The sequence below is a fragment of the Vespa mandarinia genome, chromosome 8, assembly GCF_050613455.1.
Source record: "Vespa mandarinia isolate Hongniang chromosome 8, ASM5061345v1, whole genome shotgun sequence".
NCBI lineage: Eukaryota > Metazoa > Arthropoda > Insecta > Hymenoptera > Vespidae > Vespa > Vespa mandarinia.
The window spans coordinates 9,182,316-9,200,234 of NC_140817.1; the positions used below are offsets into that span (position 1 = coordinate 9,182,316).

The 17,919-nt window shown below is 32.3% G+C and overlaps 1 protein-coding gene across 3 annotated transcripts; it reads right to left on the reverse strand.

Moving 5' to 3' along the window:
* Positions 1–13: 13 nt before the first annotated feature.
* Positions 14–1,855, reverse strand: LOC118447511 (uncharacterized). 3 transcript variants are annotated; one of them, XM_085658979.1, is made up of 5 exons: positions 1,759–1,855; positions 1,351–1,479; positions 1,161–1,287; positions 896–1,034; positions 14–737 (listed from the first exon to the last, which is right to left on the reverse strand). In XM_085658979.1, the coding sequence occupies exons 2-5, from the start codon at positions 1,453–1,455 to the stop codon at positions 533–535; spliced, it is 576 nt and encodes a 191-aa protein (XP_085515105.1). In that variant the 5' UTR covers positions 1,456–1,479; positions 1,759–1,855; the 3' UTR covers positions 14–532. The 3 variants fall into 3 exon arrangements, with proteins under 3 accessions (XP_085515105.1, XP_035735431.1, XP_035735421.1); XM_035879538.2 differs by lacking the exon at positions 1,759–1,855 and adding an exon at positions 1,583–1,752 and having other exon boundaries at positions 16–737; XM_035879528.2 differs by lacking the exon at positions 1,759–1,855 and having other exon boundaries at positions 18–737; positions 1,351–1,752.
* Positions 1,856–17,919: the final 16,064 nt, after the last annotated feature.

Below are 17,919 nucleotides of genomic sequence, written 5' to 3' on the forward strand. Positions count from 1 at the left end.
GTCATAATTAAACATTTTTATATTATCTTTTTAGTGCATAAGAATATATGAAAAATTCATTTATGTTATAACTGTTTTTATTTTCTTTTATAAAAATAAAAATATATAAGTATACTTATGTATAAACAATATATGTAGTTTGAATGTTATAAATGAGTTTTATTAATGTTAAATTTAATGAAAAAAAGGTTATATAAAATAACTGATATAAAATATTTTTGTTTCTGTTTTCTGTTTATGTCGTATATATGTAGAGTTTCCATTATTCAAACACTCTAATATCTAGACATTTTATTATCTGAAAATTCTGTTATCTAAACTGTCATTTCGGCTCTTTAAATATTGAAATAAAGTACCAAATATGTTGACTTCTATTTGAATAAATAAAGTTCAATATAAGAAAAAAGTTTTTGTTCTATTATCTAAAAATTCTTCTCTTATCTAACTATTTTTGTCTTTCTGTTAATATGGATATGAGATGTTCTACTATACATATCTTCTATATATTTCCAGGTACTTTAAAATAGAATTTTTAGTGCACAATCTTTCCTCTTCCTAGCCCAATTTTTTGTATTAAATAATTTTTATTTGCACTGATTTTTCCTCTTCCCATTCCCATTGAACTTGTTATTGATTCCATATCTTCAACATTTGTTTCTTCGTCCACATCAATTAACATAACTTCTGAAAATCCACGTGGGCGTCTCAAATCCTTGTAATTTTCTGTGTTACATTTTCTATTATTTAAAACATATATATATATATATATATATATTATATATCATGTGTATATACAATAGAATAAGCTTATTATGCAATGCTAATAATCTACTTTCAATAATATAAATATATATATTATTGTTGTAGTATTTTTTACATATATACATAAAATTACCTTATATCAAAATGAAGATTTTTTCTTATATGAGATATTGAATTAGAATCAAGTTCTTTGTCCCAACTTTCGTTACAATCAATCAAACTTGTTATATCACATTGTAATTTATTCTTCAACAATGCACGATTTCCAGTTCCTTGACGTGAACGAAAATTATTTCAAGTATGACAAAACAGTTATATTTGAAATAATTTTTAATTAATTTTTACTAAGAAATAAGAATAAGTTAATATATAAAAAAATAATTTTATGAAATATTTACGTTGATATAATTCAGGATCAATCAGTTTCCGCATTGGGCATGTAATAATGTGTTCCATCATTTCATGTTTAAATAAACGATGTGTCGCATTATACGGACAGATCATTTTATAATCATTAGGATAATTCTACCAGAAATAAAAACAAATTATTTAAAAATTATAGGATTTATTTAGTTCTGAGTTTTTTACCTTTTCGCATTTGACGATATGTCTTTGAATACGTGATCTAGCAATTCGATGGTTTTCGTTGTAAGGACACGTTACAGTGGTATCAATATACAACGGTTCATACATGTTTATTGATCTTTTCTGTATTCACTATTTAACAATTAATAATTAATTTTTGATTAAAAGTCTGTACACATTACTTGCTTTTTAAATATATATTTAGATTGAACATAAAATAATATTTGAAACAGACGTTTAAAGTGTATCCACTTGTTGCGTATCCTCATATCTTATCATTGTTACGTATTAATGTGGACGGGCAAAGGATAGGTCGTATTCTTAGTTTTTGTACGGTAAACACATAATGATAATACGTAATAATGATATGCAAAGGTGATACGATATAAAGATATACAAGTGGATACGCACCTTAAGTCTGTTTATCACTTTTTACTCGAAGCGTGTATGACTTCAGCGATATGTATGGACAAAACATGAACTACAAGCGCAATAGAAGAACATTATATCCACTATACATTTATTCTATCGGTATATAAACTTATATGGGTCATACTTCTTTACGCGTAGCCTAACAATCGAGATAGTGTATTGTGTAACAAAATTTTTTATATTTATCACGATGGAATGCATATTATAGCAAAATTGATATACATTATAATGACAATAATATTGCGTACTCAAAGACTATGTGTTTTCCTCCACTACGTGGAGGTTGCTGTTGGAAACCTATGGGTTAACAGTAACTCTACTCTTTTATATTATTATTATTATTATTTATAAAAACCATTAAAACTGGTAACTTCAGTCACCATTATTAAGTAGGTTTTTTTCTTTATAATAATTTATGCCTTGAATTCTCATGGTCGTAATTTTTGTTTGTTTTTGGTGATCTTATCTTATTTGACAGATAAGGATTTTGACAGATGAAATTATCTTCTGAGATTTAGAAAAAATCTTATTTTCTTTGCAAAAATCATATCTAAAAATAAATAGTTTTCAAGAGTCATTTTTACTCAAATGAAAGCCTATTTTGAAATTTATGGAGTTTTTAGCTGTTTTCCTTCAATTTATGAAGGCGCAGTGACGCTGTTTCACGTTTGTATCAAACAGTGGAAGTTCATACGCTACATGAATATGAATATCTATACTTTGTATGTGTATGTGTCGATTCCTTGAAAGAAAGATAGAAAAGAAGTCAGCATCATACATTGTCTGATGTCTCTTTGTCAGCTCGATTCTTTAATTCATGCGCGCCGACAGCGTGAGGAGCACAACGTATTTATACAAGCGTACAGTGAATCGAGAGTAGGGATGATGATTCTCCTAACACGTTTTTAGTTCATTTTTCTTCGTATCATTGCTGAAGTGATATTATATATATTTTTGTAAATTGAAAATTTTTATTTATTTAAATATTTAATTACAATAATGTTTTAACTAAAAATTATGGTACATACTTTAATTATCTTTATCGACAAATTTATCATAATTTTATAATGTTCTTTTTATCAGAGATTAGTAATAAAGTTTCAGTGACTCCATTTCATCGTTATTATTTTTTGATTAAAAAAATTTAATTTTTTAATTGTAACAATGTATCTTATAGTTTTTCTTATTCTATTTTTATGTGTATCCTCATCTCCTCGTAAATACGGTAGTATTTACATATATATTAGTAGAATAGTAATAATATAAAGTGAACTCCTATAGAAGAAACCATAACAAAATAGCGCTGAGAGGAAAATCTCGTAGATAATGTGGAAATGAACTAGTGTTATGATCTTTATTAAAAAAAATATATTTGTTCACTAATAATTAATTTTTAAAAAATAATCGACAAATGTATATATTTTATATGCATTTGTCATCGAATAAAATTATACTGCTGCTGTGTCATATCTAAATACAGATCACCATCAAATTCATGTCACCCATCAGTGAAGAAAATAAGAGATTGGATAATAATATCTTACTAAATTATCAAATAAGGAACAAAGAGTAAATTACTTTATTATTTTCGTTTATATCGATACAATAAAAAAACCATTGGAATCTAAAATTTCCTGAATTATGGATCTAGATGATTATCAATGTGTTACACATTATTTATAGAATATCTATCTTTTTAGCGTACAAAATGTAAAAGAAACTACAAATTTTTCCAAAATTTAACAATAGTTTAGAAACTCAGATCCCTTGATATAAATGATTGGACATGTATTTTTTAAAAAGATTTTTATTTGTGCATAAATTATTATCGAAAAATACCATTTTTTAATATGATTTTTTCTTGAAGAAAAGAAGTTTTTTCAAAAATTTGAAACCAATACGCTGTACATTAAACCTTCGTCTTTAAAATGAAATCTTGTTTATCCAAATCGGTCAAGAATTACGTCTGTTCTCACAGATGGCGTAAACCATTAAAAAACCAGGGGTAATGAACAGCCTTAACAAGAACTCCACCTTGACACCACTCCAAGAAAATGTAAATAAAACCAAAGGTCTTATTCACAATCATTTTTAGCTGTTGTGCAAAAGACATCTATGAATACAATCACTAACTCTGCTGATATGGATATTTCATGCTATATAGCATTTATATGTAAAATACACAATCATATTTACACATTATGTCTATACATACATATTTATATAGATAAATTAATCTTAGTCTATATTAATAATATTCTTAAAACCATTTGTTCATTGCGTTGTAAGGATTATAATACACTTTCGGCCAATTCGGAAAAAGAGGATAAATATTGTCACGGTCGAAAATATGGATCTAAGTCTTCATGATAACACAATATTATTGTGGGTAGGTCTATGATTAAATCACCCTTGTGCGATAGATAATAGCAACGCAGTTTTACTACGAGTTGTGAAATCCCTGATATGTAATAATCATCATTATAATCATATCATTGTACTTTGTATAAGAATTATTGATGAAAAGCAAAGAAATTTGTAGAATCATAGTCTGCTTAGGATTAGTATATAAATTTAATACCTATTTATCCCTTTCTCATGCTTTCTGTGTTATCTATGCGTTTACTTAGATGTTACTTATATGGGTGAGAAACAGTTAATGCGGGTTTAATTTTAAGTTTCTTTTGTGGATGTCATTGCACCGGTGATTGCATGATATATTTTGCATCTGTATATATGTTTCAGGTGGTAGATTGTAAATTGTTTGGTGATAACTTTTAAATAAATAAATATCCTATATATCTAATATATTATATTAATATTGTTTTGCATAATAGAGTTATTACATTTTTGTGTAGAAAATTTGAAATATTCGTATATATTATTAGTATGTGTATATGTACTAGTATGTACTAGTATTTTTGCTTTAGTCATATATACAATTATCATTAGTCTTGGCAATCGATTACAGTAAATGGTACGTGTATCTAATATATTAGAAAAATATGTGTTTGAGTCGAAGTGTCGGAGACATGCTTTCTAGTGTAGGCTTTTACATACTGATGGCATATGAGGGAACCGTGGAGTGTATGTGTTAGTGTGAATGCTTTGCAGTTTTTAAATATATATGACAGGAAGACAGATAGCATATCTTTTCTGAGTTAATGTCTTACTTAATTTTAAGTAACTAGGTAGGGATCCAGGTAAAATGCAGATTCTCACTTAGAAAGTTTCAGCAAATATTAGAATCTTTCAGCATATCTCTTTTTTCTTTATTGTTTTTTATTTTTTTTATGTTTATATATTTTAGACATTTTTTGTTGACGCTTTGCATTGCGTGATGTATCAATATTAAAACAGTTCAAAAAACTTCGCGCTTAAAAAAAATATTAGATGCATTCTATATCTTTTGAACTTAGTAAAGGATATTGAATTTATTCGATACTTAGTTATAAATTAATATTTTCACTTTGCGATTTTTGAAATATTTAGAATCTATGTATTAGGCTATCCGAAAAGTTTGTGTCGATTTTGTCATTACGTTACCTACCATAAATCAACACAAATTTTCCGGACAACCCAATACTATGTGTGCGTGTGTGTGTGTGTGTATCTAAGTATGCCAAATCTATTTTATGTTTCTCAAGTTTATAATTCATATCCCACATTATGCCCATCACTCTTTCTACGTATATACATCGACGATGTTCTATTGATTGTACCCTTGTACACCTTTGTCTTGCCGGCTTTTTCAATCCGATCTTATCTATCGTAGTTATTACTAATTCTATATTCATGTTACTATTCTCTTCTAAGCTAATTCCCCTGTTGGGATTCTATGGCTTTATTCGAATAAACAGGATATAAAATACGTTTTTGGCTTTTTTGAGGCCATAGACAGTGAGTAGTACTTAGCAAATCCATCATATCCACTACATGGGTTCAATATAACTTTGACGTCTTCAAAAAAGTTTAGGTCTTATGTAATTGTTGCATTTTGTAGATACCTCTGCTGACATATGCACCCGTCGTTCTCCTTGACGTCCTAATTTGTCATATCTGTCCTAAAGTTCTGTCGATAGCCTACTTGTCAGTTAATCAGTGGCTTGTCCTATGCATATTATCTGGGACACGTTTATTGCATCCCGTAGCAGAACTTTGGCATCCCTCATCCATTCATACCTGGGCGCCACTTGCATGCTTAGAGTATCATAAATGCTTGAAGTGGCTAAAACCAGAGTCCTCCATTATCGAGATTGTCGTTTCTCCTTTCATCAAGTCAATATCCAGCTCTTTCTTTAATTATTTTATCAGGCACCATACTCGAGTTCCAGTCATCTAGCATTCTCTTAGTCAAGCTAAGTTTGGCATCCTGTCCTGGTTCCCTTACCAAATCGTACAGCTTGTTAATGACTTCCATAATGTCAGTTATTATCATGGTGCTATGTTGTTCTATATAAAAACTTGTTTCTCCAGTGAGAATATATCTTGCTATCGATGATCGACAACCTACACTTAGAGTATTGTCCTGGATCTTTATTATAGGCTACAGTTCCAACATTCTTTTTACCACTGATGGCTTTCCTCCACGGGTTAGCATCATACCAATTTTACAAAACTTTGTTGAGACTTATCGTCAAATTTGAATTTTCTTCAGTTGATAATTGTAGATATTTACTCGATTCTACAATTTCATTAGTGCACTTAATTGTCTATTTATCAACATACTTCTTACATTTGGTAAAGCCCATTACCGAATGCTCATTCGTAACCCTCTAATTAGTAACCCCCTATTGTGCTTAAGAAAATAGAATCATTAATAGTATAGTAAACATATAAACTTTCCTACTAGACACAATGAATCCAGTCGTCCGTGGTATTTAGTCCCTTGTCTAAAGATATACTCCAGTTAACCTATGATCTATTCTTCTAAAAGCTGAGTATTGATCATCACTCTCCAAAATATTGTCATAGCATACGCTTTTAGTTTCTTCATACTATTCAAGTTTTCGTCTACTGTAAATGTGCTATTAACTAACATCCACTTATGAGTACAATAACTTAATATTTGTATAGGCAAATGATAACTTATATTTAATCTATTAATAATATTGCTTATGAACACATCGATTTCGTAGTTTGCTCATAAGAGCCATTGATAAAGCTGCCATTCATCCAGTGATAGCCAATCAGATTTATCACTATCAAATTCATTATCATTAACTTTTGATATGAGATCTGTAAAAATTGTAGCCTTATCAATTGCGCCTACAAGTGATGAAGTCATACACCATTGCCAAGACAAAGTTATACTGTGTTTATCCCACTTACATGAGCCACTAGTCTCAAGCATTAGTTCTTCAGAGTTGAAATCTATGTACCAAATAGCACTTATATAACCGAGTACAAATACTTCAACTTACTAAATAATGTATCCATGAATTTTTCAGACACCATACAGCTCAACAAGTAATTTTCATTACCACTCTCGCTAAACGCACAACTGATTATTTAAAAGCATATACTCAAAAATCACTTTATTACGCTAATAAAATAAAATGGACCGCTACGTCCTTGTTGTATGATATTTCAATTAGAACTTTATAATCATTCTTTATGAATGTAATTACATTGCGGTTGACAGAAACTTCCATAGTAAAACAACCTAAGTTTAATTGTAAGTCCTTCGCAGTCACACAGAGAAAATTGAAAGGTACAGTGAAGTTATATGTACGGCAGATTGATAATCCTTGGTCATTGTCTTTGATAAACAATGAATAATTTAGTGACAGTATCTTATTGTATTTCTTTAGTGTAAAAATGGGATTCCAATAGTGTAAACTCTCTCTCTCTCTCTCTCTTTCTCTCTCTCTCTCTTTCTCTCTCTCTCTTTCTCTCTCTCTCTCTCTCTCTCTCTCTCTCTCTTTCACTTACTCTTTCTCTCTCATTAATTTATTGATTCCATTCATGACTTAGACTCTATATACGCTCGTCGCATGGTTTTTAATAAGCATACATATAATTTCTACTCTCGTGTGGAGTCACCTCTTAATGATCCTTTTGATTATTTCCTTATTCGAAAATGGCAAATATATTTAAATAAGTACATGAAAAAAGATATAAAAGTAATATCAAAATTTATTTGGAATATAACTAGAATGTTAAATGTATACATGTATAGAATGATATAATGCAATTACATCATTAATTCAAATAATCGTATTTGAATATCAAAAATAATTTCAATAGAAGAACTTTTTTATTCAAGCATAGGGTAAATAGGATTGAGATTTTAGGATGTAATAGAAAAAATAAAAAAGAACAAAATCGTTTGAACAGATAGTTACATTCTTTGAGATACATCATTTTGTCCATGTATTCATTTAGTGGCATGTTTTGCAAAAAAAATAAAAAATATATAAATAAAACTTTTTTCTTTTTTGCTTTTGAACAAGATAAAGATTTTCCTAAGCTAAATTGTTCAAACAAAGATATAACATCACCATCATTGTTGCCTTTCAATACGACCCGTGCCGATTTGGACCTTTCATCTTTCAACATGATAGGTATACTCAAAAGAACTTTAATAGTTCTCACGTGCCTTCTATATAGTCGCCGATACTTTTTGTTGACTACAAGAATGTTGCATGCGAGACAAGTTGTTTCCTACTTCCATGACCCTTAGCCTGAAAAATAATGTTAGTCCACAATTACTGTCACATTTATAATCAATTAACATATATAAAAACACACACACACACACACACACACCTGTTTACTAATCTATATGGATTTATATAAGTACATATTTACTTACGTATGTAGACCGGCTCCCGTGCTACTGAATGTTAATCCTTATTGCTCATTAATTTTTTCATTGATTTTAAATAATACATAAAAGAATTTTTGATAAAATTGATTATATTTAACGATTCACAATTTATTAATTGTAAGACGCGATCGTTATAATCACATGATTGCAAAATAAAAATTTTGATGCAAACACTGATTCTATTTTTTGCGCTCGCGCATGTAAAACAATGCAAACATTATGGTGTTAAATTAAATAAACAATGTCAAGCGTTCGACAAAAACGTATCTACAATTGATTATGAGTATAACTTTATTACTAACAAGTTGTAAATTTTTTCCATGATATAAGTACGATAGAAAAGAAAAAGAAAAATTTAAAAAAAAAAAAAGAAAAAGAATAAAGTATAATACTAACTCTTTCACAAATAAAATTAACAGTTCTCACAAAGATGCATATATTTCTTTCTGCAACCTCAATGATTACTGTCATACGTCAATGTGTTGCGTTCAATCCGAAAAAAAAGATAAAAAGAACTTTATTATAAATATTATATTTATAGAAATGAAATGTAAAAATGTTTATAAGGTTCATAAAGCGCAAGTAGAATTAATGACAAAACTTGATACTTGAAAATATAATCAATTTTAAACCTTTACTTTTTGTTGATGATAACGGCAAAACAAAATATTGCTAAATGACAGATTAGGACGAATAGTACATTAATTAATTATTTCTATATTATACATTAGTTAAGTATATTATACATTAATTATTTCTTCTTTACTTGCTTCTTTTATAGTTGCAAGTTTATGCATATTCTATAAACAATTCAATTTTTTCTTCCATTTATGAGTAGTAAAATGATCCATTATCAATATTTTATACATATAACCTATAAAATCAATAAGGAAACGTACCAAACTAATAACTGAATCGCTTTCTATTTTTTTTAAATGAGAATGTTAAACTTTTAGAACTTTATTAAGTATTATTTCCAACAATACACAGAGTATATTTATTCTTTCCATTAATTTAAAAACATTAAATTCTAACGAATTATCACTCTAATGAATTACTCATAAACAAAAAAATAAATAAATAAAATAAAATAAAAATATAAGAAAAAGAAATTAATCTAGCACAAGCATTGTTTTGCATATTATTGCGTTTTAAATCTTTAAGTATTTTATTCTTTGTACCGTACATATATGTATATATTTATATATATATATATATATATATATATATATATATATGTATATATTTATATATAAATATATATATATATATATATATATATATATATAAGCCCCTTTTAAAAAATCAATTATTATTATTCAATAATAAAATAATACAGCTGTATTAACAAAATGATAATACATTGTGCAAAAAAATGAAACTTTCACATTAACGACTATTTTGAAGGCCACACCAACGAGTATCAGCGCAATAAGTTGTGCAATGTACTAACGGTTTCATTTGCGAGGTCATTAGATGTAAAAAAAAGCAAAAGAATATGATAAAAATTCTTTCCTTCAAAAGCTTCAATATATTTACTATGATTTAAAAAAAAAAGCCAGTTTTTTCTCATATACGTTGTAACAGTGAAATGAGTAGACTATTCTTTAATTGGGAAAGGAAAAAAGGAACAATAATGTTATAATCTTTATATGAAATAAAAAAAAAAATATATATATATATGCACATATATGTGAAGGAACATTATATTTGAATAGATACATCAATGGTTCATATATATATATATGAACCATTGATTTGGGAAAGTGGAACAAGTCCATTTTATGTTATTGCCAGATTTAATGATTTGCATTTGAATGGGTTTATAAATATTGGTAAGCAGTAATAGAATCATTTTATGTTTTTTTGATTTTATTTCACGTAAATTTAATATGCTATAATAGTTATCCGTGTTAGATGAAAAAAATTCATGGTTTTGGTATGGGCCAATGGACTTACCTCACTTTCTAAATCAATTATCAATAAATATTGTTGTCGAAATAAATTATTAGTAACAAATTTATACTGATATTAAAAGATATTTTTTGTAAATTGATTAAAAACATACATTTTATGTTAATTTATAATAAGAATTAGCTTTAACTATTTTTTTTGTACAAAATGGATTTGTCTTTCTTTCAAAGCTCATATATTCATTCTCCCATAAAAGCGCCTTGCCATCGTTGTTAAGAAAATTATCAGAAGTCAATTAATACTTTGTTTAATTATTCAAGCTATTGATCACGATAAAATATTCAACATTATCTAAGATGCCAAAAAATTTCTCGATTTATTATTTGACGTCTTTCCTAATACAGATGATTTGTTAACCGAGATATCTAACAAGATAAAAGATTTGCGAGAAGCCCTCTTAGGACTTAACGCGTCTGGAAATTACATCAAGAATATCGTGGATTAGTGTATACAATTGAGCGATTAATTAAAAAGTAAAACAAACATTGCAATCGTTGGCCCACTTAGTAGTGGAATGATGACCATTAGATGATTATTAGCTGAAGCTTTGTCGAAAATTGGAGAGCCAGTAGACCAGTATTTTATTTATCCTGATGCAGTACCAAAATCAAGGCTTTTGGGACGCGTTGATCCTCATACAAGGTAATTTTCATCCTAATTATTATTAATTTTTTTTTATTTTCTAAGAGAATGGAAAGAAGAATTATTATCGAACGCTATAATAACAACCAATGAAATTTCAACTTAGATAATTTTTAATGATGATGTTGAACTAGAATGAGCGGAAGTATTAAACTCTGTTGATGATAATAGATTGTTAACATTATCTAATAGCATTAATGTCAAACTCGGACATGATATAAGGTAGAGTAATACAAAATATATATCTTTTATTATCAACACTATCAACACACTAATCGATTAAAAAAAAAAATGCAGATTCACATTCGAGACGCATAAGCTTGCAAGTACTACAGCTAGTCCAGCTACAGTTTCGCGATTCGGCGTTGTCTATCTTGGAACGATTAACCCTGCTTGCCTTAACTGCTTGCCTTAAATATCGAGGATTTGCTTGTTAACGTTCGGAACAATATAAAGATACACCTTTCTACCTCCATCGATGAAATTCTCAAGACAAACAACACAATACAATCATCAACTCCCGGTTTGGTTAATTCGATTTTATATCAATAGTTTAAAGCACATACACTTGGTGCAGAGGCACTTATCGGAGCTTTCTGCGGACAAATCGAAGATCAAAACGTTAGGAAGAATCTGGCACATTTGATTTATCACTCGACGGATAATTGGTGTCCAGATCCTGATAAGTCATTCGATATTGTTTATAATGAAAAGTCCGATAGATTAGAACTGTTCATTGGTATATATTAATCCATTGAGACAGAGGACGGATCTATTCTACTTTCAGGTAATGATAATTTAAATATTATATGAATTATGAGACGCAATGTCTAATTAATCTTTATCATGTTAAAAGTGAATTAGCATCTATTTTATCTTGGATAGAAAATGATTATCCCATTAGTTTACGAGGACTCAAGTAAAAGTAACCTGATAGCTGCTGCATTATCATCTATAAAAATAATGATAATGCATCTTGATGCAAGGATCATCTCTCTGTGGTGCACAAGACCTTATTACGCGTTTAAAACGAACTTGCGTTCGTTTCAATTTATCTTCTTATGAAAGAATCTAGAAATCTAGAAATGGTCCACGAATTATTCTAATCTAATGATATACATTTAACTTTCAAAGAGATGCAGGTAATTTTATGCGTGTTTTTTTTTTTTTTTTTTTTTTTTTTAAGGAAATAACTATTATTGATATCGATGGAAAACAAATCTTTTTTTTATGGTACGAATTATTTCAAGACAAAGGATTTCAGGAGAAGGATTTAGAATTCCGGCGAATTCCATTAATGTTTATTTGTTCTACAGATTCTATTACTGCTCTTCATCCGAAATTAAAGTGTCTCATGGTTACGTATTATCTACCATTGGTTATTTTGGCACTTAAAAAACTAAGTAAATGGTAATTAGATTGTATGTACATGTTTCTGTGTGATATTATTTAAGGTCTCTAAGTTCGACATAGATTGTTGCTATGTTGGAACTTCATCTGAGAAATGGATTGAAACAAAAGAACGATTTAATGGACATTTGGACTTCGAAGACGACATCGGCTATTATGTTAGTAGCTTATATGTCAATGAGCTTGTCCAAAGAATTTCCTTTTTTGTGGACATCGGAGGATTTTATTCCGTGTGCTGATTGTATTGGATATTACTTATTTCCTAAAAACGTGTAATATATTATCGGTCATCTGCTAAATCTTGGCCGACGTTTATTCTATCTTAAATAATGTTTATAAATTTTTTCTTTTTTTAGTTTTGTTTTTTTTTAAAGTAGAACGTCGATTAAAGTAGAACGTCGACTGGTCGGATTATTTCTATTTCCAGCAGTCGCATTGGTTTCTCAAGTTACTCTCATAACCTTCCCACGACTAGACGGAATGTTGCTAAGTCAGAACATCGTATTGATTCGATAAACACTCTCCTAACTTTACTTCGAAAAGTAGGAAAATTTCCAACCGCGAAACTCGGATTGGTTTTGGAGGCACTCTAATTACTTTCCCTCGAGTAGTCGTAATATTTAGCGGTCCGACAGTCTCATTGGTACGAGAGGCATACGAATAACATTCCCTTGACTAGTCGGAATATTTCTAAGTCCGACAGTTGAATTAGTTTTTGAGATAATCGCATAACTTTCCTTAGACTAGATAGAATATTTCCAAGTCCGACTATCGCATTGGTACCTGAAGACTTTCATATAACCTTCTTTCGAGTAAATGGAATATTATGAAGTGCCTTAGTTCGAGTGGAACTCTCATAAAATTTCCACGTCAAATCGAAAATTTAAAGGTCCGAGAGTTGCATTGGTTAGAAAGGAAATATAATAACTTTCCCTCGATTTTTCGGAACAATTCTAGGACAGTCAGTCGCACTGGTCCTTGAGGCACTCGCATTGCATTCTCTCGAATAGTCGGAATATTTCCAAGTTCGTCAGCCGCTTTGTTTCCAGAGTCACTCGTATGACTTTCTCTCGACTAGTAAGAATATTTCCAAGTCCGACAGCCGTTTTGGTTTGTGAGGCAGTCAGATAACTTTCTTTCGACTAGTCGGAATATTTCCAATCCCGACAGTCGGAGTGTTATACAAATCACTGGCATAACTATACTTCGACTAATCGATATATTACCAAAGCCATCAGTCGCTTTGTTTCGTAAGGCATGCGCATAACTTTCACCCGACTAGTCGGAATATTTCCAAGTCCGACAGCGGCATTGGTTCGAGAGGCACTCGCATTACTTTCGTTCGACTGGTTGATATATATCTAAGTCCGATTGTCGCTTTGATTCGAGAGGGACTCGTCTAACTTATGCCCGATTAGTCTGAATATTTCTAAGCCCGACAGTCGCATTCGTTCGAGAGGCATTCGCATAATTTTTCTTCGACTAGTCGGAATATATCTAGGTACGACAGTCGCTTTGTTTCGAGAATCATTCCCAGAATTTAACCTCGAGAAATAAAAATGTTTTCATGACCAGCAGTCGTATTGCTTTTAGAGGCACTCGCGTAACTTTCCCTCGACTAGCCATAATATTCCAAAGAATAGTAGTCGTATGCTTCGAGAGGGGCTCGCATAACTTTCCTTTGACTAATCGGAATATTTCCAAGTTCGACTGTCGCATTATTTCAAGAGTCGTCCGGATCACTATCCCTCGTCTAGTCGGAATATATTCAAGTTCGACAGCCGCATTGATTCAAGAGACACTCATGTAACTTTCCCTCGATTAGTCGGATTATTACCACGTCCGATAATCTTATTGGATCAAAATTCACTCGTATAACTTTCTCTTGAATAGTTGGAATATGTATATATCCGAGAATCGCATTGGTTCCACATGCACTCGTATAAGTTTCTTCTGTTTATTCGTATTATTTCCCTGTGTCAGAGTTTCATGGTTTCGAGATGCACTCGCATAACTTTCCCCGACTAGACGGAAAATTTCCAACTCCAACAGTTGCATTGGTTCACAAGTTACGCGCATAAAATTCCCTCGACTAGTCGGAAAAGTTGCAAATCCGACATCCGCACTGGTTTGAGAGGCTCTCGCATAACATTCCCTCGACCACTGGGAATAGTCCAATTCCGACAGTCGCTTTGTTTTACAAGTCATTCGAATAACATTCCCTCGACTAGTCGGAATATTTCTAGATCCGACAGACGCATCGGTTCGAGTGGCACGCGTATAACATTCCCTTGACTAGTCGGAATAATTCAAAGTTCGACAGTCGCATTGGTTTTAGAGGCATTCTCATAACTTTCCCTCGAGTAGTCGGAATATTTATAGGGCCAACTTTTGAATTTGTTCGAGAGACACCATCAGATCATTGCCTCGCTTAGTCTCAATTTTTCGAAGTTCGACAGTCCCATTGTTTCACAAGTCACTCACATAACATTTCTTCGACTAGACGAAATATTGATAAGTACAATAATCGCATTTGTTTTAGTTGCATTTTCATAACTTTTCCAGTTATAATCGGAATATTTCTAGGTCCAGCAGTCGCTTTGTTTCGAGATGCACTCGCATATCTTTCCTTCGACTAGATAGAATATTTCTAGATCGACACAACCAATGGTTCGAGAGGCACTCCCATAACTTTTCTCATCTAGTTGGAATGTTTCTAGGTCCTACAGTCGCATTGTTTCGAGAGGCATTCGCATAATTTTCCCTGGAAGAGTCGGAATACTTTTAGATCCAACGTTTGAATTGATTCGAGAGACACAGCAGAACATGTCCTTGCATAGTCTCAATATTTCCAAGTCCGACAGTCGCCTTAGTTCTCAAGTTAGTCGCATAACTTTGCCTCGGGTATTCAGAATGTTCCCAAGAACAGCAGCTGCATTGTTTCGAGGAGCACTCGCATAATTTTTCTTCGACTATTCTGATTATTATCAAGTCCGACAGTACCTTTTTTTCGAGGGGTACTGGTATAACTTTCACCCGAATAGTCGGAATAATTCCGAGTCCGACTGTCGCATTGACTTGACAGGTATTCGCATAACTTTCCCTAGAATAGTCGAAATATTTGCAAGTCCTATAGCCGTATTGTTTCGAGAGGCACTTGCATTTCTTTCCCTCGAGTAGTTGGAATATTTCCGAGCCAGACGGTCAGTTTGGTTTACATGATACTCGCATGACTTTCTCAAGATTAGTCGGAATATTTCCAAATTCGAAAGCCGAATTCGTTCAAGGGGCACTCGCATAACTTTTACTAGACTGGTCGGAATATTTCAGCCGCATTGGTTTGTAAAGCACTCTCATAAATGTTCCTCGACTAGGCGTGAAATTTCCAAGTCCGGCTGTCACATTTGTACGAGTGTCACTCACATAACTTTTCCTCAACAAGTGAGAATATTTCCAAGTCCGCATTGGTTCCAGAGGCACACGTAAAACTTTCCCTCGCCTTTACGGAATTTTTCCAATTACGACAGCCGCATTTTTTCGTTAGGCACACGCATAACTCTCCCTCGGCTAGTCGGATTATATCCCAGACCGATAGTCTCTTTGATTTAAGTTACACTCGCATAAGTATCGCCCAACTAGGTGGAATATTTCCACCTCCGACAGCCGAATTAATTGAAGAGGCTCTCGAATTACATTCCGTCGAGAAGTCGATATATTTCCATGTCCATAAGACGCATTGGTTCGAGAGTCACTCGCATGAATTTCCCTCGACTAGTAGGAATATTTTCAAGTCCTACAGTTGCATTGGTACGAGAGACATTCGCATAAATTTCCCTCGACTATTCGGAATGTTTCCAAGTCCGACAGTCGCATTGGACCACAATTCACTTGCATAAAATTCCCTGGACTAGCCGGAATATTTCCAAGTACTATAGACGTATTGGTTTGAAACGCACTAGCATAACATTCCCCCGACTAGTCAGGTTATTTCCAAGTCCGCCAGTTGCATTGGTTCTAGAGTAAATCGCATACCTTTCCCACGATCAGTCGGAATATTTCCAATTCTGACAGCCGCAATAGTTCGAGAGGTACTCGCATAACTTTCCCTCGACAAATCGGTCTATTTCCAAGCCCGACTTTGGCATTGATTCACAAGTCACTCACATAGCTCTCTCTTTACTAGTCGAGATATTTCCAAGTCCGACAGTCGCATTGGTTTGTGAGGCACTCTCATATCGTTCCCTCCACTAGTTGGGATATTTTCAGGTCTGAACTCCGCATGGAATCGAGAGTTACTTGCATAACATTCTTTCGAAAAGTTTCCATGACCGATAGTCGCATAAGTTCAAAGATCCCTCACTTAAATTTCCCTCGACTAGTCGGTATAGTACGAAGTCCGACAGCCGCATTGAATCGAGAGGCACTCTCATATCGTTCCATCGACTAGATGGAATATTTCCAAATCTGGGAGTCTTATTAGTTCTAGTGGCACTCGCATAAATTTCTCCCGGCTAGATGGATTATTTCCACGTCTGACATCCAAATTGGTTCCAGAGGCATTTGCATAATTTTCCCTCAAATAGTCGGGATCCTTCCAAATCCGACAGTGGCAATGGTTCGGGAGTCACACTCAGAATTTCATTCGACTAGTCGGATTATCTCCAAGTTCGACAGCCGTATCGTTTCGAGATGCACAGAAGCATAACTTTCCGTAAAGTAGTTGGAATATCTCCGAGCCCTACAGCGGAATTTGCTCGATAGGCACTCGCGTAACTTCCCCCGAAAAGTCGGAATATTAACAAGGCCGGCAGCTATAATGATTTGAGAGGCACTCGCATAAATTTTCCTCGACTAGTCGGTATATTTTTAGTTCCGACTGTCCCTTTAGATCGAGAAGCACTTGTATAACTATCACTCGGCTAGTCAAAATATTTCCAAGGCCGAAAGTTGCTTTGTAACCGGAGCATTCGAATAACATTCCCTCGAATAGTCGGAAAATTTTTCGTTTCGACATTCGCATTGTTTCGAAATGCACTCGCAAATCTCTCTCCCGAATAGTTGAACTGTTTACAATTCCGAGAGCCGCATTGGTTCGAGAGGCAGTCGCATAAATTTCAGTCGACTAGTGTGAATATTTCCAAATCTGACTGTCGCAGTGGTTCAAGAGGCACACGCATATTTTTCCCTTGACTTGTCGGAATTTTTCCTAGTCCGACAGCCGCATTGATTTGAATGGCGCTCACATAACTTTTCCTCAAATATTTGAAATATTTCCAATTCCG